The following is a 24,909-nucleotide window of genomic DNA, read 5'->3' as shown; positions in this document are numbered from 1 at the left end:
AGCAGGCCTATATAGAACAATAGAGTCTGGATTAGAGCAGGAGTATGGTAAGCTATAGGAATGATTCTCCAAGGAACAACAACAACAAAAATTGGCAGATGACCTGATATGTTTGAAGCTACTGAGTAGATTTCTAGTTCTGTTAAGATTTTAGAGACTTATTAATGATATTTACATGGGAAATTAAGCAAAAGCAAAAAGCAATTATAACCCTAAAAGTTGTTTTTTTAAAAAAAAATCACTATATACTGTGATTCTGCCACAAACAATATTTACGTAGCTACGACAAAATAAACATTCAATATTTATTTAACTAGAAAATGGGCTAAACTTTTATTTTTGGAAGAATGGTGAAAGAAGTGGTTTAAAACAGCTAAATTCTCATTTTCTGCAGTAAGAAGTTCATGGATAATATCTGAGGGGAAAAAAAAAAGATACAGCAGTATGAATACCGAATACCAAATACCAAAAGAGACAGCTACCCAATTTAAATGTGGTTGCCTGTACAAAAAAGAAAGAGGGAGTGGAGAGGAAAGGCGCATAAAATTGCTTTTCCTTTTTCCTTCTTAGCTGTGATAGTTAATACTGAGTGTCAACTTGATTGGATTCAAGGATGCAAAGTATTGATCCTGGGTGGGAGGGTGTTGTCAAAGGAGATTAACGTTTGAGTCAGTGGCCTGGGAAAGGCAGACCCACCCATAACCTGGGTGGTCACCATCTCATCAGCTGCCAGTGAGGCTAGAATATAATGCAGGCAGAAAAATGTGAAAAGACTAGACTGGCCTAGCCTCCCAGCCTTCATCTTTCTCCTGTGCTGGATGCTTCCTGCCTTCGAACATCAGACTCCATGTTCTTCAGTTTTGGGACTCGGACTGGCTTTCCTTGCTCCTCAGCATGCAGACAGCCTATTGTGGGACCTTCTGATTGTGTGAGTTAATACTTAACAAACTCCACTTTATATATCTATATATTTATATCTATCCTGTTAGTGCTGTCCCTCTAGAGAACCCTGACAAATACATTAGCCTTGTAGAACAATTGATTTTTTTAAATTATTGCTTTGTAAAATTAAATTGAAAAAACAAAGTCAGGCTGGGCGCAGTGGCTCACGCCTGTAATCCCAGCACTCTGGGAGGCCGAGGTGGATGGATCACTTGAGGTCAGGAGTTCGAGACCAGCCTGGCTAACACATAGTGAAACCCCGGCCCTACTAAAAATACAAAACTTAGCTGGGCATGGTGGCACATCCCTGTAGTCCCAGCTACTTGGGAAGCTGAGGCAGGAGAATCACTCGAACCAGGGAGGCGGAGGTTGCAGTGAGCCAAGATTGCGCTACTGCACTCCAGCCTGGTAGATAGAGCAAGAGTCCGTCTCTCAAAAAAAAAAAAAAAAAGAAAAAAAAATCAGTAAGGCACAGGAAGAGAAAGAGAGAGATCTAATCTCACTATTTCCTTTGCCACTTCATCCATTTATTCTTCAGTTCTTCATAAAGTGACCTTTGCCCCAAACTTTCTACCTAGCCAAAATATTCTAAGGTCATCTTATGACTCCTTGAATACAAATTCAGCAGACTTTCATTCTTTATCACACTTATCAGCTTTACAGCATTGAACATTATGAATCACTCCCTCACTTGCTGTTGGTATCTGGGCCTCTAAGGCCTACTTTTCTCTATCGTAAAATGATTTCGAATAAGGGCAGGATCGTTTTAGCACCTTTATTAATAACTTTCTCTTTCTCTTCGTATTACCTCTTCCATTCAAAACCATAGGTCTTTTATAAAAGTCATACCTAAGGGAAGAAAATGCTTAGAATTAACTATTATAACAAAAGAGACTTTAAAAATTATTTCATTTAAACCTACAATTTAGAGATGAAGAAATTAAATCCCAAATTAACCTGCCCAAAGTCTTACAACAAGTTAGTGCCAAAGCTGGGACAAGGTTCCATGTTTCCTGTCTTTAAGGTCTGTGTTCTTTTTCACTATCTATACAATGCTGTTGCCCAGAAGCCCAACTTTACAGTATTTTACAGCGTGACACAGTAAATATTACTGATTAATTTGAACAAAGTTGTCCTCTACTAAAGTCAGCTAACTTGCAAATCTATTCTCACAGTAATATACTGTCAAAGTCACAAGAACATGTGTCCAACTTGAAAAAACAAATAGTTTCTCTTGAATACACTTACACTTTGAAAGCCACGAATGAAGCAATATTGATGACTTCTTCAAAAGATATATGCTCTAAAGGAGTGCTGACCAACAAACTCTACACAATCATGGATATGGTCTGTATTTGCTCTGTCCAAGACGGTAGCTACTAACTAGTCATGTAACTACTGCACGCTTAAAATACTGTTAGTGCAACTGTGGAGTCAAATATTTTATTTAATTTTTATTAATTTCAGTTTAAACAGCCGTAGATGGGCATGAATTACCATTTTGGATAATGCAGTCCTAGAGTTATATCACAATCTGAGGTAGTTTGCAAAGGAGGACTGAAAATAGATTTCATCTCTACCCTGTTCAACCCTATTAATGTAAAAGAATTATCATAGTGATTATAAGATATCATATTATTTTAAAATGTATTTTCTTCATCCTGAACACCTTCATCTTCCAATCTATGTATCAGAGAGCAGGATCTTATATGCCACAGGAGAAAACCTTTATGGCTAATGCAAAGTTAGGTAAAAATGAACCAACCCTTCTCCTGTAAAAAAAAAAAAAAAAAAAAAAATATATATATATATATACCAGAGAATCTCTCCAAGTGCTCAGTCTGCTCCAATGATCACAGAAGGGTCAGAAAGCCCTGGGGGATCTTTCCAGGCATAAAACAAGTTCCACAACTCTGCTCTAATTCTTTCACTAAAGTCACTGGATTCATGTAAGTCAATGGCCCAGCTTCACCATAATGCAGTTTTTACATTAACGCAAATTGTTCCAAATAACCAGATGCAATAGAAAAATATGCAATTTTAGACAAGGGGTGCATTAATTTATAATTGTGCTATGTACTTTTTCTCCCCTCCCCACTTTCTAATATTTGAATACTTGTCTAAAAATAAATTCTCTTCCAGCTACAGATCGAGTTTTTTTGTAATATCAAGAAAAACTTGAAGAAGAGCTCATTTTATTCTTAGGGATATCATAACATCTTCTTAATTAGCTCATCATCTTTCAGTAATACTGATTTCATTTCTATGATATCTTCATTAGCACATTTCCCCGTAACTTCTTTCTCCTTGTCTTCCCTACTCATTTGTTCATCGCAGTTCATTGACCTTGTTAATAATTCTTCCGTTCTCTTACACATGTCCCTTTTCCCTTAGAATCCTGGTAATATTTTTATTCCTGATATTTATCAAACCTAAACAGTATTTTGGAAATGCACCATCTGCTGTAGGAAAAAAGCATATAAATAGCGATTATTAGTCTCCAAATGCACTCTGATTTCTACCAGCTTTCTCACCTAGCTCTGAGAAGACCCACAAGGTCGTAGATAAGAAAATATGTAGATAGATGGTCCAACGAAGTTAGTTACCATCATAAATAAGTCAGGCATAAACATCACTGACAGTCATCTTCAGTATAAAAAAGTGTGATTTATGTATATCCCAAGGCCAAATGATTTATATGTGTTCCACAGGCAGAGCATGTAGACACTGTTCATACCCCACATAATTGTGGTAATCAGCTTGCTTAAAAATATACATAGTAACTCAGGGTCAAAGCTACCACAGACAAAACTCCAAAAATATTTTAATAAGAAAGGGCATCTGATCAATTTAGAAGATCTACTTGTTTACTACCTGCATATGATGGTAGCAATGAGTGAAGCAACAACAGCTGTTGGTCAAAGGCTTCTAATAAGATGATTTTAAAAAACTGAAATACAAATAACATAAAATATACACATATGTCTATATATATGTTTTCACATCTGCCATCTATAAACTATTTTTAAAATTTAAAAGAATTAGTTATCTGAATTAGAGTTCAATGAGGTGAAACTCGGAATAAAAAAGTAACATATAAGGTAGTTTGAATCAGTAGTGTGACCTTGGTCATATTACTTCAGCTTTCTGTACATAACAGTAATTCTGAATTAGGGTTGTTGTAAGAATTAGATGAGTGAATATATGTCAACTGCTTACAACAACTGGCATATAGTAAATCTTATACTTAGTGATTATTATTCTAGGTTTAGGAAGGATTTTCTGTTTTTTTAATTTAATAAATATTTTAAATTTTTATTCTCTATTATTTAAATTATTTTACCAGGCTGGGCACGGTGGCTCACGCTTGTAATCCCAGCACTTTGGGAGGCCGAGGTGGGCGGATCATGAGGTCAGGAGATTGAGACCACGGTGAAACCCTGTCTCTACTAAAAAATACAAAAAATTAGCCGAGCGTGGTGGCGGGTGCCTGTAGTCTCAGCTACTCGGAGAGGCTGAGGCAGGAGAATGGCGTGAACCTGGGAGGCAGAGCCTGCAGTGAGCCGAGATTGCCCCACTGCACTCCAGGCTGGGCGACAGAGCAAGACTCCGTCTCAAAATAAATAAATAAATAAATAAATAAATAAATAAATATAAAAATAAATTATTTTACCTATTAAATTAACACACTAGTGTAACAGAAATCCAGTTACAACATAGCTCTTTTATATAAAAAGGTCTCTTGAACAATTAGCCTTGAAGGGCAAAACTAGCTCTGACCAGACCAGCATTAAAATAGAATTTTGCATGCAAGTGTGCTAACACTTTAAAGGTATTTATAAGTGACTGCTATTGCTTTGTTTTCTAATCATCACAAATACTACCCATTCATTTTAAAAAATATAGACAAGAAAAACAAAGTAAAAAACATCTTGAAATCCCACCACACTACTGTGACCATTTTTTTTTTTTTTTTTTTTTGAGACGGAGTCTTGCTCTGTCGCCCAGGCTGGAGTGCAGTGGCGCGATCTCGGCTCACTGCAAGCTCCGCCTCCCGGGTTCACGCCATTCTCCTGCCTCAGCCTCCCAAGTAGCTGGGACTACAGGCAGCCGCCACCATGCCTGGCTAATTTTTTGTATTTTTAGTAGAGACGGGGTTTCACCGTGTTAGCCAGGATGGTCTCGATCTCCTGACCTCGCGATTCGCCCGCCTCGGCCTCCCAAAGTGCTGGGATTACAGGCGTGAGCCACTGCGCCCAGCCCGTTTTATTTTTTTACCACTCTGTTACCACTATATACCAAAACTTGCATTTTTTCGTACACACAGAGAGATGGAGATATAACTGTTTTTTTACATACTCAATGTTTCATACTATACTTTTTTCATTTAGGAAGATAACATGCATGGAATTGAACATTTTAAGACCATGGTTTTAGCAGCCAAATGTGCCCCCTCCCCCACCATTTTTGCAGGTAAACTCTTATTTGAAACTTCTGTATTAAAAAATAGAGACAAACCATTCTGGCTGAAGCAGAATGGAAATGTGCTCAGCTTTCCCCTTCCCTGGTGGTCCTCAAAAGGAGTGCCAAAGAAGTCAAAGGAACTTCTGAATACAGTTCACAATGTAATCCCAGCACTTTGGGAGGCTGAGGCAGGCGGATCACCTAAGGTTGGGAGTTCGAGACCTGCTTGACCAACATGGAGAAACCGCCTCTAATAAAAACACACAATTAGCCAGGTATGGTGGCGCATGCCTGTAGTCCCAGCTACTCGGGGCGCTGAGGCAGGAGAATCACTTGAACCCGGGAGGCAGAAATTGCAGTGAGCCGAGATCACGCCAATGCACTCCAGCCTGGGCGACAAGAACAAACTCCGTCTCCAAAAAAAATTAAAAAAATAAAAAAAAATTTCCTTTGTTCCTTTGTTCAGCACCATAAGACAGGGTAAAACAAACAAACAGCTTAAATTGGCTACACGGTATACATGCCATTACATTGATGTTCATAATTAAATCACCTAACAATGAACATTTGTTTCTAATTCTTTGTTGTAAGTGCTATAATTAATATCTTTGTGCATATCCATCCTAATTTACATGCTTTTGATATAGATTACAAATTATTATCTAGAAATTTATATCAGTATATAAATTTCTGTCCATTTCTCTGCAACCTTGCTAGTATTAGGTATCATCATTAAAACAGGCTGGGTTAGGTGGGTTATGCCTGGAATCCCAACATTTTAGGAGACTGAGGTAGGATGACTGCTTGAGGCCAGGAGTTCAAGACCAGCCTGGGAATCATAGCAAGATCCCATCTCTACAAAAAATACAAAATCAGTTGGAAGTGGTGTCACAGGCCTGCAGTCCCAGCTGCTCTGGAGGGTGAGGTAGGAGGATCTCTTGAGCCTCAGAGTTCAAGGTTACAATGAGCTATGAGCATGCCACTGAACTCTAGCCCCCACCTCAAAAAATAAATACATAAATAAAATAATAACACTGCCAAACTTTCATCTACTAAATGTTGTTTTCAAATTTCAATTCTTTAATTTCTATATTTATAGCTCCATGAATTTCCATATTCCTGTCCTTTGCCCATTTTTGATAAGGATGCTTGTTTTTTCTAATTCTCAAGAGTTCTATATACTGCAAGGATTTTAATCTTTTGTCTGTGCATTATAAATCATTTTCTTACTTTGCAGTTGGCCTTTTAATTACCTAAGAAGTTTCTACAAGCTATTTAAGTCTAATAATAAAAATATAGTTAAAATGACAAAGATCCTTAGTCATGCACAATACCCAAAAAATTACCTGGTTTACCATACATAAATATTTAATTTATACATAATTTACTCACTTTAATTAAATATTTTAGACCCCAACGTGTAAGTAAACTGCCTTTATGACATTAAAATATATTTGGAATAAAATATTTCACTCATTAAATGGCCATCATTACTTTTATAAATAATAGGTTATCTAAATATAAAAATGACTTTAAATGTCAACATCAGTGAATGATAAGTGATAATGGATTCTAAGAGGAAATGAATGGACAAGAAGAAATTAATTTTTTATACAAGCAGTTGTAACATGACACAGCTGGCCAAGTATGGAGAGGAAAAAGTAGTTAAATATAAATGGTGAAGGTAAACAAATTTTAAAATCACAAACTATTATTGTCTATATATAAACAATAAACTATTATACAAAGAATAAAATTAAACCATCTAATCCTAAATTATTTTGGAATATGCTCATTGTTCTGTTTAACACTGAAAAATCTAAACAAAATGATAATAAAATGTTAACAGATTTACATCCCTCTTTTAGTTGAACTTTATGCTTTATGAATAAAATGTAGTCACAGAACTTCAATTACATAATAGATTGAATTTTACTGCAATGAACTTCAATTATTTCTTGGTTTTAACCTTGTGGGGTCTTATAACATGAAACACTTCTTAAAAACATGGGTCTTGAATTAGGTATGTTTATTTTAATATTCTGTTATTGTATGGTTTGATCGGTATTACACATTTTAGCTAAAACTCTTCTAATTATGACTAAAACAAGTTAAATGGATAACAAAAGGACTTAATTTTACAGCATAAAAGGGTTTAAAACAATCTTTCAACAATAAGGCTTTTCCAATAATGAAACCTTTTTTTCCTCAGTTTACTATTGTATATAAATAAGAATCTTTTCAAAAGCATGTAAAAGAAGACAAGCTCATCAAAAAGGCACAAGGGAATAAATTAAGGACAAAAGGCTACTGCTGCTTCCGATGAGTGACAACAACACTAATGGGGATGCTAGGCATATAAACCCGGAAGTGTCAGCCTTAGCTAATGTGCTAAGACTAATTTTTATGGGATATGAACCCAGCCATATGCAGATTATAAATTCTGATTTCAGTACAAGTATGAGCTTCTTACCATCAGAAATTCTACCATCATTATTCTCTATCATCATCACCAAATGTCAAACCTCTCAACCTGAAAACATTTTATCATTTTAGCAGTCAGGTCTATATTGCAACTTTCAGGCTATCTCATACAAATAACGTGTGTGTGTGTGTGGGGGGGTGTTACATATTTTTGTTGGTACTATATTACATTGGGCAACTGAGAAACTATACATATAGATACAGTTCAATTTTGCCATCATCAAGGTTCAAATTTTTTATTCTTTTCTTCCTTTCACTCCATCTTATCTATATATATAAAATACAATATATATAAATCACAATATATATCAGAACAATAAAATTAAATTATAACCATGTAAAAATGTTTTATGGACAAACTTTTTCTTTTCTTTTTTTTTTTTTTTTTGAGACAGAGTCTCGTTCTGTCGCCCAGGCTGGAGTGCAGTGGCGCGATCTTGGCTCACCGCAACCTCCGCCTCCCGGGTTCACGCCTTTCTCCTGCCTCAGCCTCCCGAGTAGCGGGGACTACAGGTGCTTGCCACCAGGCCCAGCTAATTTTTTGTATTCTTAGTAGAGATGGGGTTTCACTGTGTTAGCCAGGATGGTCTCGATCTCCTGACCTCATGATCCACCCGCCTTGGCCTCCCAAAGTGCTGGGATTACAGGCGTGAACCACTGCACCCAGCCTTTCTTTTCTTTTTAAAAAACAAGGTTTCACTCTGTCACCCAGGCTGGAGTGCAGTAGCTCATTCCTACCTCACGCAGCCTCAAACTCCTGGGGTGAAGTGATCTTCTTACCTTAGCTTCCCCCAAGCAGCTGGGACCACAGGTGCATGCCCCCTTACCTGGCTTGGACAAACATTTTTAAGAAAAATACAGTTATTTGAAATAGACTTACAGGCAAGGTAAAATGTTCATTAAACAACTAAGGGGGAGTTTTGTCCACAAACACTATTTTCATCATACCACAACCTGGTTAAGGAATCTACATGAAGGATATTCCAAAGTTTATCAATTAAAACCATATACTACCTGGTTTTTCCCTACTTTACTACCCCTCTACACCTCCTTAATTACTGTCCTTAGTGTATTCCCAATACAGACTTACTAGAGCACTTCCTAACAACACCCAACATTTGTGTCTGCCACCAAGCCTTTGCTAAATTCTTCTCTTCACTTATCACTGTTATATACTGAGAAAGACAAAAGCAGCCCTTCACAGTCAGGAGCTGTCTTGGCACTATCTGTTAGGCCAAGAGTGTTCTGTTGAACATAAACAATTTCAGAGAACACTAATATCAGACAAGAACATTCTGTGACCTTATCTGAACAGAGACAAAAACAAGAACACTGTCCAAACCAGAAATGATCAAACACACTCCCCTCTTCTGGCTAATAAATTTGTTTAACAATTTCTAGTTTTAGCCCTGCTATATTCCTCTTTCTAGATAAGAATTATTAAGATACCCAACCACCGAATGACTCCTGCTTTCTGATGGCATCCAATCCAGCACAAATCCCTGCTTCCTTAACCCTCTGCAAATCCCCTGACATAAACTCAAGTCCCATAAGTCCTTTTTAACACCCTCTTATTGAGATGCTACAAGATTCCACATGATGTGCCATGTCTCACACTGCTGCAAACTATAAACCTGATTTTGTTTGATTCACATGTGTTTCTAGTGGGGTATGTATATATGTGTGTGTATATATATAAAGTATATAATAATTCTAAAATAATTTTTAAATGTTTTTTAAACCTTACTCAAAAGACATAGTATCTAAGAAGTTTCCCTTCATTATATAAGCCCAAACTACTTTTAGTTTGGCTTTAGCTATTTTTTTAGTTTAGTTTATATTTAGTTCATCATGTTTTTACAGTTCTTATTACATGTATTTATTATATGCTATTTAGTAAAAATGTTTCCATTAAACGCACATATATATTTGCCCTCTACTTCCAAAACAGAAGATAAGCTTCTTGTGGATCTAAACATTTATATCTTTCTATCACTATGAAGAAAGTATGTCACTAATCCCTCTTATTTACTGGTACTTTGCAAAGTTCTGTTCCTGGATCCTTTTCTTCCCACTCTACATTTTCTATTTCACTACCACTTAAATCTGATGATTCCCGTACCTATAACTAGAACCCAGACTTGACTTCTCAGACCCACATGAATATATCCAACTAGATGGTCACAGGGCCTGCATACTTGTATTTCTAAAACAGATTTCATATCTGGCCCCCCCAAATCTGAGGATCCCTCTCCTTCACTATAATTCTCATGCTTCTGTCTCTCCAGTCCACTCAATCAACTCCAACTCAAGCTAGAAATGTAATAAGTCATTCATATGCTTGCCTCCTCTCTCACCCTCTACAACCAATAGCTTACCAAATCTTAAGTATATTCTCCTTAAATCTCTAATGTTCCTGTTTGTCTCCGGTGTTACCGCTCTGGTAAAGGTCTCTTTCACCCTTTTCCTAGAAATGCAGTTCTCTTACCTTCCTTAAATGCATCCTCAATATACATGCTGAGTATCCCTTATCCAAAATGCTTGGAACCAGAAGTGTTCAGATTTTGGACATTTCTGGGATTTTGAAATATTTGCATTATACTTACCAGTTGAGCATCCCTAATCCCCAGAATTCAAAATGCTCCAGTGAGTATTTCCTTTGGACACTAAGTTGGTGCTCAAAAATTTTTGGATCTTGGAAGATTTTGGATTTGAGATTTTCCAGTTAGGGATAACTCAATATGCAATACAGCAAGAACCACTTATAGTGAAAATCTGTTCAAATTAGTTGCCCACTTAAAATCCTTCAAAGGCTCCCAGTGTCAATCAGCTGAAAGCCAACCTTTCAATAAGTTTAAGGCCAACCTTTCCAGCTCTCTTACCTCTTCAACCAACTGTCTCACACTGTCCTCTCATCCTTTGCCCATACTTAACTGTTTAAAATGTTCTAAAAATGCCTGGCTCTGAATGTAATGCTTTCTCTGTTGAGAATTACTGCCTGACAAAGACCCTTCTCTTACAAGGCTCAAATTAATAATCATCTCTTATATAATATTTTTAACACCCTGACAAATGAAAAACCTTCCCTTTTGGGATTCCAATGTACAAATTTTCCCAACAGGATCTACGTCACTTTTATGAACGATTTATAGCTTTCTCTCCTATTCCAAACCACAGGGTCCTTGAAGACAGAGCCCATGACTGAATTCATTTTTATATCCTAAATATCTAACACAATGCCTGGCAGAAAACAAAACTGAATGGATAAGTTAAATAACTGATTTGCTAATTCTTAGTAAAACAATTTTATTTTGCCACAAATCTTCATTTAAGAGTATGAGGCCAGGCGCGGTGGCTCACGCTTGTAATCCCAGCACTTTGGGAGGCCGAGGCAGGCGAATCACGAGGTCAGGAGATCGAGACCACGGTGAAACCCCGTCTCTACTAAAAATACAAAAAACTAGCCGGGCGTCGTGGTGGGCGCCTGTAGTCCCAGCTACTCGGAGAGGCTGAGGCAGGAGAATGGCGTGAACCCGGGAGGCGGAGCTTGCAGTGAGCCGAGATTGCGCCACTGCACTCCAGCCTGGGCGACAGAGCGAGACTCCGTCTCAAAAAAAAAAAAGAAAAAAAAAGAGTATGGTTAAAAGTTAAAAAAATGTTTTTATCGGCCAGGCGCGGTAGCTCATACCTGTAATCCCAGCACTTTGGGAGGCCGAGGCGGGTGGATCACGAGGTCAGGAGATCGAGACCATCCTGGCTAACACAGTGAAACGCCATCTCTACCAAAAATACAAAAAATTAGCCGGGCGTGGTGGTGCACGCCTGTAGTCCCAGCTACTTGGGAAGCTGAGGTAGGAGAATGGCATGAACCCGGGAGGCGGAGCTTGCAGTGAGCCAAGACTGCACCACTGCACTCCAGCCTTGGCGACAGAGCAAGACTCCGTCTCAAAAAATACATATATATTTTTATCAAGAACTGGTATAGTTTAATGATACCTTTAGAGATAAATATTCTCTGCTCAATGCCATTTAAGAAAAAGTAACTTTCCAAGATGATCGGTTTATTGCTTTTGGAATTATTATTCACAAAATTAAGGGTCTTAACTTTTTTTTGTTTTTTTGAGACAATCTCCCTCCGTCATCCAGGCTGGAAGTGCAGTGACGCAATCCTGGCTCACTGCAACCTCCGCCTCCCAGGTTAAAGGGATTCTTGTGCCTCAGCCTCCCGAGTAGCTGGGACTACAGGTGCATGCCACCACACCTGGCTAGTTTTTGTATTTTTGTAGAGACAGGGTTTCACCATCTTGGCCAGGCTGGTCTTGAGCTCCTGGCCTCAAGCAATCCACCCACCTCAGCCTCCCAAAGTGCTGGGATTACAGGCGTGGGCCACCGCCCCCTGCCAAAGCTCTTAACTTTAAAATCCTGAAACAAATTAAACAATGGCCATTTATTCAACAATAAAATCTCGTTTTGTTTTTTGTTTTTTTTTTTGAGAAAGGGTCTTGTTCTGCCACCAAGGCTGGAATGCAGTGGTGTGATCATAGCTCACTGCAGTCTTGAATTCCTGAGCTCAAGTGATCTCCTGCCTCAGCCTCCCAAGTAGCTCAGACTACAGGTCCTCTCCACCATGCCCAGCTAATTTTTATTTTTTATTTTGGTAGAAACAGGGTCTTGCTATGTTGCACAGTCTGGTCCTGAACTCGCCTCATGTGATCCTCCCACCTCAGTCTTCCTAAGTGCTGGGATTACATGAGTCACCATGTAGGGCCCCAACAGTAAAACTAGTCTTAATAATACTAATACAAACACATAATTTCAGGGACTTTTAAATGTTAAAGAAAATATTTTAAAGCTTTAAAAATAAGATAAACAGTTTAATAATCTCAGAACAAGAAAATAATTCTGAAACAAAATACAAAAGCCAAAAATCATGTACGAAGGCTGATAAATTCAACTATATTAAAAGAAACAACTCAAGAGACACCATGAGATTCTTGGGAGAGTAAAAAAGTAATAATTTAAAGTTGTCTAAAATAAATTGAGGATGCACACTGTAACCTCCAGTGTCACCACTAAAAAAAATTTTGAGAAAAGTAAAAGTATAAAGCTAATAGAGAAGAAATATAGAGTAGTAAAAAATACTTGATCAGACCAGACACAATGGCTCATGCCTATAATCCCAGAACTTTGGGAAGCCAAGGTGGGAGGACCACTTGAGCACAGGAGTTCAAAACCAGCCTGGGCACCATAAGGAGATCCCATCTCTACAAAAAAATTTTTTAATTATCCAGATGTGGTGGCACATGCCTGTGATTCCAGCTACTCAGGAGGCTGAGGTGGAAGGGTTGCTTGAGACTGGGAAGTTAAGGCTGAAGTGAGCCATGATTATGCCACTGCATTCCAGCCTGGCTGACAGAGTGAGACCGTTAAAAAAAAAAAAAAACACACACACACACACACACAACAGAAACTTAATCCAAAAGCAAGCAAGAAGGAATAATGACAAAGAACAGAAAAAACAACTTGAAAACAAATAGCAAAGTTGCAGACCTAAACCAAGTAATAGTAATTGTTACATAAGATGTAAACGAGGCCAGGCGCAATGGCTCACGCCTGTAATCTCAGCACTTTGGGAGGCCGAGGCAGGCGGATCACCTGAGGTCAGGAGTTTAAGACTAGCCTGACCAACATGGAAAAACCCCGTCTCTACTAAAAATACAAAATTAGCCGGGTGTGGTGACGTATGCCTGTAATCCCAGCTACTCGGGAGGCTGAGGCAGGAGAATCACTTGAACTCGAAGGCGGAGGTTATGGTGAGCCGAGATCGCATGAACTCCAGCCTGGGCAACAAGAGCGAAAGTCCATCACAAAAAAAAAAAAAAAAAAAAGATGTGAACAAATTAAAGACTCCAATTAAAAGACTACAATTTTCAAAATTAATAATGAAGACTCATATATACGACATTTACAAGACGCACACTAAACATAAGGTAACAGAAAAGTTAAATTCAAAAGGATAATAAAATTATACTAGGTGAAACACTCATCCCAAGACAGCCAGTATAACCATATTATATCAGATTCTCTTAGAAAAAGAAAACAAAAAAATCAGTAAGGATATACATTTGAATATGACTAACTAGCTTAACCTAATAAATATATGTAAAACGCTATGCCTCCAAACTGCAGAATATACATTCTTTTCAAATGCACATACTATGACCACATTCTGAGCCACATACCAGATCTTAACAAATCCTGAAAGGACTGAAATAATACAGAATATATTATCTAATCATTATGGAATTAAATGTGGCTCAATTACAGAAAAGTAACTACGAAAACTCCAAATATTTAGAAATTCAGCAACATACTTTCAAAATAGCCCATGAGTCAAAGAAGAAATCACAATGAAAATTAAAATGTATTTTTCACTGAATGGTGATGAAAACACAACATATCAAACTATGAGAAATGTGGTTAAAGTAGTCTCAGATGGAAATGAATAGCTTTAAATGCATTTACAGAAAAGAAGGGTTTAAAATCAATAACTTAAAATTTCATTTCACTGGCTGGGCATGGTGGCTCATGCTTGTAATCCTAGCACTTTGGGAGGCCGAGGCAGGTGGATCACATGAGGCCAGGAGTTCGTAACCAGCTGGGCCAACATGGCGAAATTCCATCTCTACTAAAAAATACAAAAATTAGCCAGACATGGTGGCACAGGGCCTGTAATCCCAGCTACTCAGGCTGAGGCATGAGAATTGCTTGAGACTGGGAGACAGAGGCTGCAGCGAGCCTAGATCATGCCACTGCACTGTAGCCTGGGCGACAGAGTGAGACTCTGTCTCAAAAAAAAGCAAAACAAAAACAAAAACAAAAACCCAAGTAAAATAAAATAAAATTTCAGACAGCTAAGAAAGCACAAATTAGTGGGACCAGGCATGGTGGCTCACGCCTATACTATAATCCCAGCACTTTGGGGGGCCAAGGCAGGTGGATTGCTTGAGGCCAAGAGATTGAGACCAGCCTGATCAACATGGCACAACCCTGGCTCTACTAAAATTACAAAAATTAGCCAGCCATGGTGATGCACACCTATAATCAATCCCAGCTTCTTGGGAAGCTGAGGCAGGACAATCACTTGAACCAAGAGGTGGAGGTTGCAGTAAGCCAAGATTGCACCACTGCACTACTCCGACAGAGAGATACCCTGTCTCAAAAAAGCAAAAATAAAAAAAGAACAAATTAATCACCAGGAAATTGGATGGAAGGAAATATTCAAGAGCAGAAATCAAGAAATAGAAAGCAGAAATAAAATACAAAAAAAAGAATCAACAAAATCAAAGATAAAATAAATATATCCCTAGCAAGATTAATCAAGACAGAGAAAACACAAATTTCCAATATAAGGACAGAAGGCAGGAACACAACTGCAGATCATATAGAAAGTATGAAGAAAATGTGAGGCCATTATGGACTCTGATGGCGACAGACTTGAAAATTTATATGAAATACACAAATTCCCTGAAAAACACAACTTGCAAAGGTTGACATGGGAAGAAAAGAAAATCTAGGTAGTAGCTGGGCACAGTGGATCACGCCTGTAATCCTAGCACTTTGGGAGGCCAAGGCAGGTGGATCACCTGAGGTCAGGAGTTTGAGAACAGCCTGGCCAACATGGGGAAACTCCATCTCTACTAAAAATACAAAAATTAGCCGGGCATGGTGGCAGGCACCTGTAAGCTCAACTACTCGTGAGGCGAAGGCAGGAGAATCACTTGAACCTGGGAGGCAGAGATTGCAGTGAGTTGAGACGGTACCATTGCACTCCAGCCTGGGTGACAGAGTAGACTCTGTCTCAGAAAAATAAATAAATAAATAAATAAAAATCTAGGTAGTCCTCCTATATGTAGTTTAAAAATCAAATCAGGGGGGTGGAGCCAAGATGGCCGAATAGGAACAGCTCCGGTCTCCAGCTCCCAGCCCCAGCGACACAGAAGACGGGTGATTTCTGCATTTCTGCTTGAGGTACCGGTTTCATCTCACTAGGGAGTGCCTAACAGTGGGTGCAGGACAGTCGGTGAAGCGCACTGTGCGCGAGCCGAAGCAGGGCGAGGCATTGCCTCACTCGGGAAGCGCAAGGGGTCAGGGAGTTCCCTTTCCTAGTCAAAGAAAGGGGAAACAGACGGCACCTGGAATATCGGGTCAGTCCCGTCCTAATACTGCGCTTTTCCAACGGGCCTGGAAAACGGCACACTAGGAGATTGTGTCCCGCACCTGGCTCGGAGGGTCCTATGCCCACAGAGTCTTGCTGATTGCTAGCACAGCAGTCTGAGATCAAGCTGCAAGGCGGCAACGAGGCTGGGGGAGGGGCGCCCGCCATTGCCCAGGCTTGCTTAGGTAAACAAAGCAGCCAGGAAGCTCGAACTGGGTGGAGCCCACCACAGCTCAAGGAGGCCCGCCTGCCTCTGTAGGCTCCACCTCTGGGGGCAGGGCACAGACAACCAAAAACTCAGCGAGAACCTCCACAGCCTTAAATGTCCCTGTCTGACTGACAGCTTTGAAGAGAGTAGTGGTTCTCCCAGCACGCAGCTGGAGATCTGAGAACGGACAGACTGCCTCCTAAAGTGGGTCCCTCACCCCTGAGCAGCCTAACTGGGAGGCACCCCCCCAGTGGGACAGACTGACACCTCATTCAACCGGGTACTCCTCTGAGACAAAACTTTCAGAGGAACTATCAGACAGCTGAATTTGTGGTCTCACGAAAATCCGCTGTTCTGCAGCCACCGGTGCTGACACCCAGCCAAACAGGGTCTGGAGTGGACCTCTAGTAAACTCCAACAGACCTGCAGCTGAGGGTCTTGTCTGGTAGAAGGAAAATTAACAAACAGAAAGGACATCCACACCAAAAACCCATCTGTACATCACCATCATCGAAGACAAAAAGTAGACAAAACCACAAAGATGGGGAAAAAACAGACCAAAAAAACTGGAAACTCTAAAAAACAGAGCACCTCTCCTCCTCCAAAGGAACGCAGTTCCTCACCAGCAACAGAACAAAGCTGGATGGAGGATGACTTTGATGAGTTGAGAGAAGAAGGCTTCAGACGATCAAACTACTCTGAGCTACGAGAGGAAATTCAAAACAATAGCAAAGAAGTTAAAAACTTTGAAAAAAAATTAGAAGAATGGATAACTAGAATAACCAATGGAGAGAAGGGCTTAAAGGAGATGATGGAGCTGAAAGCCAAGTTTCGAGAACTACGCGAAGAATGCAGAAGCCTCAGTAGCAGATGCGATCAACTGGAAGAAAGGGTATCGCTGATAGAAGATGAAATGAATGAAATGAAGAGAGAAGGGAAGTTTAGAGAAAAAAGAATAAAAAGAAATGAACAAAGCCTCCAAGAAATTTGGGACTATGTGAAAAGACCAAACCTTCGTCTGATTGGTGTACCTGAAAATGATGGGGAGAATGGAACCAAGTTGGAAAACACTCTGCAAGATATTATCCAGGAGAACTTCCCCAATCTAGCAAGGCAGGCCAGCATTCAGATTCAGGAAATACAGAGAACGCCACAAAGATACTCCTCGAGAAGGGCAACTGCAAGACACATAATTGTCAGATTCACCAAAGTGGAAATGAAGGAAAAAATGTTAAGGGCAGCCAGAGAGAAAGGTCAGGTTACCCACAAAGGGAAGCCCATCAGACTAACAGCTGATCTCTCAGCAGAAACTCTACAAGCCAGAAGAGAGTGGGGGCAGATATTCAACATTCTTAAAGAAAAGAATTTTCAACCCAGAATTTCCTATCCCGCCAAACTAAGCTTCATAAGTGAAGGAGAAATAAAATACTTTACAGACAAGCAAACGCTGAGTGATTTTGTCACCACCAGGCCTGCCCTAAAAGAGCTCCTGAAGGAAGCACTAAACATGGAAAGGAACAACCGGTACCAGCCCCTGCAAAAACATGCCAAATTGTAAAGCCCATCGAGGCTAGGAAGAAACTATAGCAACTAACGAGCAAAATAACCAACTAACATCATAATGACAGGATCAGATTCACACATAACAATATTCACGTTAAATGTAAATGGGCTAAATGCTCCAATCAAAAGACACAGACTGGCAAACTGGATAAGGAGTCAGGACCCATCAGTGTGCTGTATTCAGGAAACCCATCTCACGTGCAGAGACACACATAGACTCAAAATAAAGGGATGGAGGAAGATCTATCAAGCAACTGGAAAACAAAAAAAGGCAGGGGTTGCAATCCTAGTCTCTGATAAAATAGACTTTAAACCAACAAAGATCAAAAGAGACAAAGAAGGCCATTACATAATGGTAAAGGGATCAATTCAACAAGAAGAGCTAACTATCCTAAATATATATGCACCCAACACAGGAGCACCCAGATTCATAAAGCAAGTCCTCAGTGACCTACAAAGGGACTTAAACTCCCACACAATAATAATGGGAGATTTTAACACCCCACTGTCAGCATTAGACAGATCAACGAGACAGAAAGTTAACAAGGATATCCAGGAATTGAACTCAGCTCTACATAAAGTGGACCTAATAGACATCTACAGAACTCTGCACCCCAAATCAACAGAATATACATTTTTTTCAGCACCACACCACACCTATTCCAAAATTGACCACATAGTTGGAAGTAAAGCTCTTCTCAGCAAATGTAAAAGAACAGAGATTATAACAAACTGTCTCTCAGACCACAGTGTAATCAAACTAGAACTCAGGATTAAGAAACTCAGTCAAAACCGCTCAACTACATGGAAACTGAACAACCTGCTCCTGAATGACTATTGGGTACATAATGAAATGAAGGCAGAAATAAAGATGTTCTTTGAAACCAATGAGAACAAAGACACAACATACCAGAATCTCTGGGACACGTTCAAAGCAGTGTGTAGAGGGAAATTTATAGCACTAAATGCCCACAAGAGAAAGCAGGAAAGATCCAAAATTGACACCCTAACATCACAATTAAAATAACTAGAAAAGCAAGAGCAAACACATTCAAAAGCTAGCAGAAGGCTAGAAATAACTAAAATCAGAGCAGAACTGAAGGAAATAGAGACACAAAAAACCCTTCAAAAAATTAATGAATCCAGGAGCTGGTTTTTTGAAAAGATCAACAAAATTGATGGACCGCTAGCAAGACTAATAAAGAAGAAAAGAGAGAAGAATCAAATAGATGCAATAAAAAACGAAAAAGGGGATATCACCACCGATCCCACAGAAATACAATCTACCATCAGAGAATACTACAAACACCTCTATGCAAATAAACTAGAAAATCTGGAAGAAATGGATAAATTCCTCGACAAATACACCCTCCCAAGACTAAACCAGGAAGAAGTTGAATCTCTGAATAGACCAATAACAGGTTCTGAAATTGTGGCAATAATCAATAGCTTACCAACCAAAAAGAGTCCAGGACCTGATGGATTCACAGCTGAATTCTACCAGAGGTACAAGGAGGAACTGGTACCATTCCTTCTGAAACTATTCCAATCGATAGAAAAAGAGGGAATCCTCCCTAACACATTTTACGAAGCCAGCATCGTCCTGATACCAAAACCTGGCAGAGACATAACCAAAAAAGAGAATTTCAGACCAATATCCTTGATGAACATTGATGCAAAAATCCTCAATAAAATACTGGCAAACCGAATCCAGCAGCACATCAAAAAGCTTATCCACCATGATCAAGTGGGCTTCATCCCTGGGATGCAAGGCTGGTTCAACATACGCAAATCAATAAATGTAATCCAGCATATAAACAGAACCAAAGACAAAAACCACATGATTATCTCAATAGATGCAGAAAAGGCCTTTGACAAAATTCAACAACCCTTCATGCTAAAAACTCTCAATAAATTAGGTATTGATGGGACGTATCTCAAAATAATAAGAGCTATCTACAACAAACCCACAGCCAATATCATACTGAATGGGCAAAAACTGGAAGCATTCCCTCTGAAAACTGGCACAAGACAGGGATGCCCTCTCTCACCGCCACTATTCAACATAGTGCTGGAAGTTCTGGCCAGAGCAATCAGGCAGGAGAAGGAAATAAAGGGTATTCAATTAGGAAAAGAGGAAGTCAAATTGTCCCTGTTTGCAGATGACATGATTGTATATCTAGAAAACCCCATTGTCTCAGCCCAAAATCTCCTTAAGCTGATTAGCAACTTCAGCAAAGTCTCAGGATACAAAATTAATGTACAAAAATCACAAGCATTCTTGTACACCAATAACAGACAAACAGAGAGCCAAATCATGAGTGAACTCCCATTCACAATTGCTTCAAAGAGAATAAAATACCTAGGAATCCAACTTACAAGGGATGTGAAGGACCTCTTCAAGGAGAACTACAAACCACTGCTCAATGAAATAAAAGAGGATACAAACAAATGGAAGAACATTCCATGCTCATGGGTTGGAAGAATCAATATCGTGAAAATGGCCATACTGCCCAAGGTAATTTATAGATTCAATGCCATCCCCATCAAGCTACCAATGACTTTCTTCACAGAATTGGAAAAAACTACTTTAAAGTTCATATGGAACCAAAAAAGAGCCCGCATCGCCAAGTCAATCCTAAGCCAAAAGAACAAAGCTGGAGGCATCACGCTACCTGACTTTAAACTATACTACAAGGCTACAGTAACCAAAACAGCATGGTACTGGTACCACAACAGAGACATAGATCAATGGAACAGAACAGAGCCCTCAGAAATGATGCCGCATAGCTACAACTATCTGATCTTTGACAAACCTGACAAAAACAAGAAATGGGGAAAGGATTCCCTATTTAATAAATGGTGCTGGGAAAACTGGCTAGCCATATGTAGAAAGCTGCAACTGGATCCCTTCCTTACACCTTATACAAAAATTAATTCAAGATGGATTAAAGACTTATATGTTAGACCTAAAACCATTAAAATCCTACAAGAAAACCTAGGCAATACCATTCAGGACATAGGCGTGGGCAAGGACTTCATGTCTAAAACACCAAAAGCAATGGCAGCAAAAGCCAAAATCGACAAATGGGATCTCATTAAACTAAAGAGCTTCTGCACAGCAAAAGAAACTATCATCAGAGTGAACAGGCAACCTACACAATGGGAGAAAATTTTTGCAACCTACTCATCTGACAAAGGGCTAATATCCAGAATCTACAATGAACTCAAACAAATTTACAAGAAAAAAACAAACAACCCCATCAAAAAGTGGGCAGAGGACATGAACAGACACTTCTCAAAAGAAGACATTTATGCAGCCAAAAAACACATGAAGAAATGCTCATCATCACTGGCCATCAGAGAAATGCAAATCAAAACCACAGTGAGATACCATCTCACACCAGTTAGAATGGCCATCATTAAAAAATCAGGAAACAACAGGTGCTGGAGAGGATGTGGAGAAATAGGAACACTTTTACACTGTTGGTGGGACTGTAAACTAGTTCAACCATTGTGGAAGTCAGTGTGGCGATTCCTCAGGGATCTCGAACTAGAAATACCATTTGACCCAGCCATCCCATTACTGGGTATATACCCAAAGGACTATAAATCATGCTGCTATAAAGACACATGCACACGTATGTTTATTGCGGCACTATTCACAATAGCAAAGAGTTGGAACCAACCCAAATGTCCAACAACGATAGACTGGATTAAGAAAATGTGGCACATATACACCATGGAATACTATGCAGCCATAAAAAATGATGAGTTCGCGTCCTTTGTAGGGACATGGATGAAACTGGAAAACATCATTCTCAGTAAACTATCGCAAGGACAAAAAACCAAACACCGCATGTTCTCACTCATAGGTGGGAATTGAACAATGAGAACCCACGGACACAGGAAGGGGAACATCACGCTCCGGGGACTGTTGTGGGGTGGGGGGAGGGGGGAGGGATAGCATTAGGAGATACACCTAATGCTAAATGACAAATTAATGGGTGCAGGAAATCAACATGGCACATAGATACATATGTAACAAACCTGCACATTGTGCACATGTACCCTAAAACCCTAAAGTATAATAAAAAAAAAAAATAAATAAAAATAAAAATCAAATCAATAGTTTAAAACCTTTCTTTTTTTTTTTTTTTTGAGACGGAGTCTCGCTCTGTCACCCAGGCTGGAGTGCAGTGGGGCGATCTCGGCTCACTGCAAGCTCCGCCTCCTGGGTTCACACCATTCTCCTGCCTCAGCCTCTCCAAGTAGCTGGGACTACAGGCGCCTGCCACCACGCCCGGCTAATTTTTTGTATTTTTAGTAGAGATGGGGTTTCACCATGGTCTCGATCTCCTGACCTCGTGATCCGCCCGCCTCGGCCTCCCAAAGTGCTGGGATTACAAGTGTGAGCCACCGCGCCCGGCCAGTTTAAAACTTTTCTACAAAGAAAACTACAGGCCACATGGCTGCACTGGTAGACTCTTCCAAACATTTAAGGTAAAAAAAAAAAAAAAAAAAAATACAAATCTTTCAAAAACTCTTCCAAGGAATAGAAAAAAGATGAAACGCTTCTCAACAAATCTTATAAATCAGGCTTTATATCTGGATACCAACACAATTTACCACATTAACAGAATAAAGCCAAATACCGTAAGGTCATCTCCATCCATGCAGAAAAGGCATTTGATAAAACATTTGTTCATAATAAAAACTATCAGCAAACTAGGAATGAAAGGGAATTGCCATAATTTGACAAACTTATAAAACTCTATAGCTAATATCATGCTTAATGATGAGATTGTTAAACATTTTCCCCGAGTTGCGAGCAAGAGAAAGATGCCCACTATCATCACTTCTAGTCAACAACCTAGTGAATCAAAAAAAAATTTAAAAAATAGAAGAATATTGATGGCCGGGAACAGTGGCTCATGCCTGTAATCCCAGCACTTTGGGAAGCCAAGGTGGGCAGATCACTTGAGGTCAGGAGTTCGAGATCAGCCTGGCCAACATGGTGAAACCCTGTCTCTACTAAGAATACAAAAATTAGCCAAGCGTGGTGGTGGGCACCTGTAATCCCAGCTACTCGGAAGGCTGGGGCAGGAGATCACTTGAACCCAGGAGGCAGAGGTGGCAGTGAGCCAAGATCGTACCACTGCACTCCACCTTGGGGGACAGAGCAAGACTCCATCTAAAAAAAAAAAAAAAAAAAAAGACGAGTATTGAGATGGGAAAACAAGAAATAAAATTATTATTATTTGAAAATGACATGACTGTATATACGGATAAATTTTAAATCTATAGGAAAAAGAGGTACATAAAGTATTTGTAATAATTTATAAAATGATTGGGTGCAGTGGCTCACACCTGTAATCCCAGTACTTTGAGAGGCCAAGGCAGGAGAACTGCTTGAGCCCAGGAGTTCAATGGCAGCCTGGGAACAAAAAGAAATAAAAAAATTTGGCTGGGCATAGTGGTGTGAGCCTGTAGTCCCAGCTACTAAGGAGGCTGAGGTGGCAGGATCCCTTGAGCCCAAGAGTTTGAGGTTGCACCACTGCATTCCAGCCTGAGTGATTGAGCAAGACTCTGTCTCCCCATCCCCACCAAAAATAAGTGCAAAAACCATGTGAATCAATAAGAAAATTTAGCAAGGTTGCAAGATGCAAGGGCAATATTAAAAAATCAATTATTCTTATGTAGAGTAAAAAACAAGTGGAAAATAAAATATAAAAAAATACTATTTAACAAGAGCATCAAAAAAATCAATACACTGAAATAATCTAATTAAAGATTTACAAGACCTCTGTACTGAAAACCAAAAACATCTCTCAGAGAAATTAATGAAGCTTTAAATAAATAAAAGGACAAACATGTTCATGGATTTGTCAAAGTCAAAATAAAAATGTAGAGATGAGTCTCTAAACTTACTGTTTTACTTGGGAAGAAAGAATTGCAATTCAGGGTATACATGCTTTGGTATGTCTGAAGAACAAAGAGAAGGTGAGATGATTTTTAAAAAAAGAAATGTTAGATAGTGCTCTTTGAAAAAGTTCGTTGACACCAGTAAGCGTGTGGGGAGCTGGCAAGCTCGGATTGGTGAGTGGTGAATGAGGGTGGTGGGCAAAATTAGTCCTAGAGTTGCAGCAAATTATTTCAGAACCTAAAGGTAAAACTGGTTTTGGATTACAACAAGCAGTTTCAACTGTCAGGCTTGCAGAGAATTACATTCTTGGAGTAATGTTTTGTATTCTGAGTGCTTTTCCCCTGGTTTCTCAACTCTATTTTAGTTGGGTATGACAAGAATGACCAATTCTTATGACTAGCTTTCACAAATTGAGCACCTCAATATGAAGATGTCATTTCTCCCCTAAAATGAACCACAAATGTAAAGCATTCACAATCAAAACCCCCACAGAGATTTTTTTTTTTTTTGGTAGAAACGAACAAGCTGACTAATTTGTTAGGAGAAGAAAAGGACCTAAAATAAAGGGACAATATGGGAAAAAAATGAGATCGCAGAACTTAAAACTACCAGATGCTGTCTTACTATAAAGTAACAATAATTGGGAGTATAATGCCAGAGCAAGGATAGATAAAAAGGCCAATGAATTAGCAGACCCACTGTATTAGTCTGTTCTTGCACTGCTATAAATAAATAACCTGAAACTGGGTAATTTATATAGAAAAGATGTTTAATTGGCTCATGGTTCCTCAGGCTGTACAGGAAGCATAGCTTGGGAGGCCTCAGGAAACTTACAATCATGGCAGAAGGCAAAGGGGAAGCAGGCACATCTTACATGGCCAGAGCAGGAGGAAGAGAGCAAAGGGGGAAGTGCTACACGCTTCTAAACAACCAGATCTCGTGAGAACTCACCCACTATCGTAAGAACAGCAACTAGAAAATCTGCCCCCATAATCCAATCCACTAGGCCCCTCCCCCAACACTGCAGATTACAATTCAAACATGAGATTTGGGCAGGGACACAAATCCAAACCATATCACCCACACATATGCAATCACCTGATT

The 24,909-nt window shown here is 39.4% G+C and overlaps 1 protein-coding gene across 8 annotated transcripts in view; it reads right to left on the bottom strand.

Moving 5' to 3' along the window:
* Window positions 1–24,909, bottom strand: part of LIN28B (lin-28 homolog B) — a 152,100-nt gene that overhangs the window by 81,820 nt on the left and 45,371 nt on the right. For 3 of the 8 annotated variants that reach the window (XM_063619997.1, XM_063619988.1, XM_063620014.1), the window contains exon 3: window positions 23,811–23,864. The exons of the other annotated variants lie outside the window; for them this stretch is intronic. In XM_063619997.1, the coding sequence (XP_063476067.1) occupies window positions 23,811–23,864 (54 nt within the window). The remainder of the gene's footprint in view (window positions 1–23,810; window positions 23,865–24,909) is intronic. 8 annotated transcript variants of the gene reach the window in all.

This window comes from Symphalangus syndactylus, chromosome 2 (assembly GCF_028878055.3).
Source record: "Symphalangus syndactylus isolate Jambi chromosome 2, NHGRI_mSymSyn1-v2.1_pri, whole genome shotgun sequence".
Lineage (NCBI taxonomy): Eukaryota > Metazoa > Chordata > Mammalia > Primates > Hylobatidae > Symphalangus > Symphalangus syndactylus.
The sequence above is the reverse complement of the archived record's forward strand: the minus strand, read 5'-3'. Positions and strand labels throughout refer to the sequence as shown.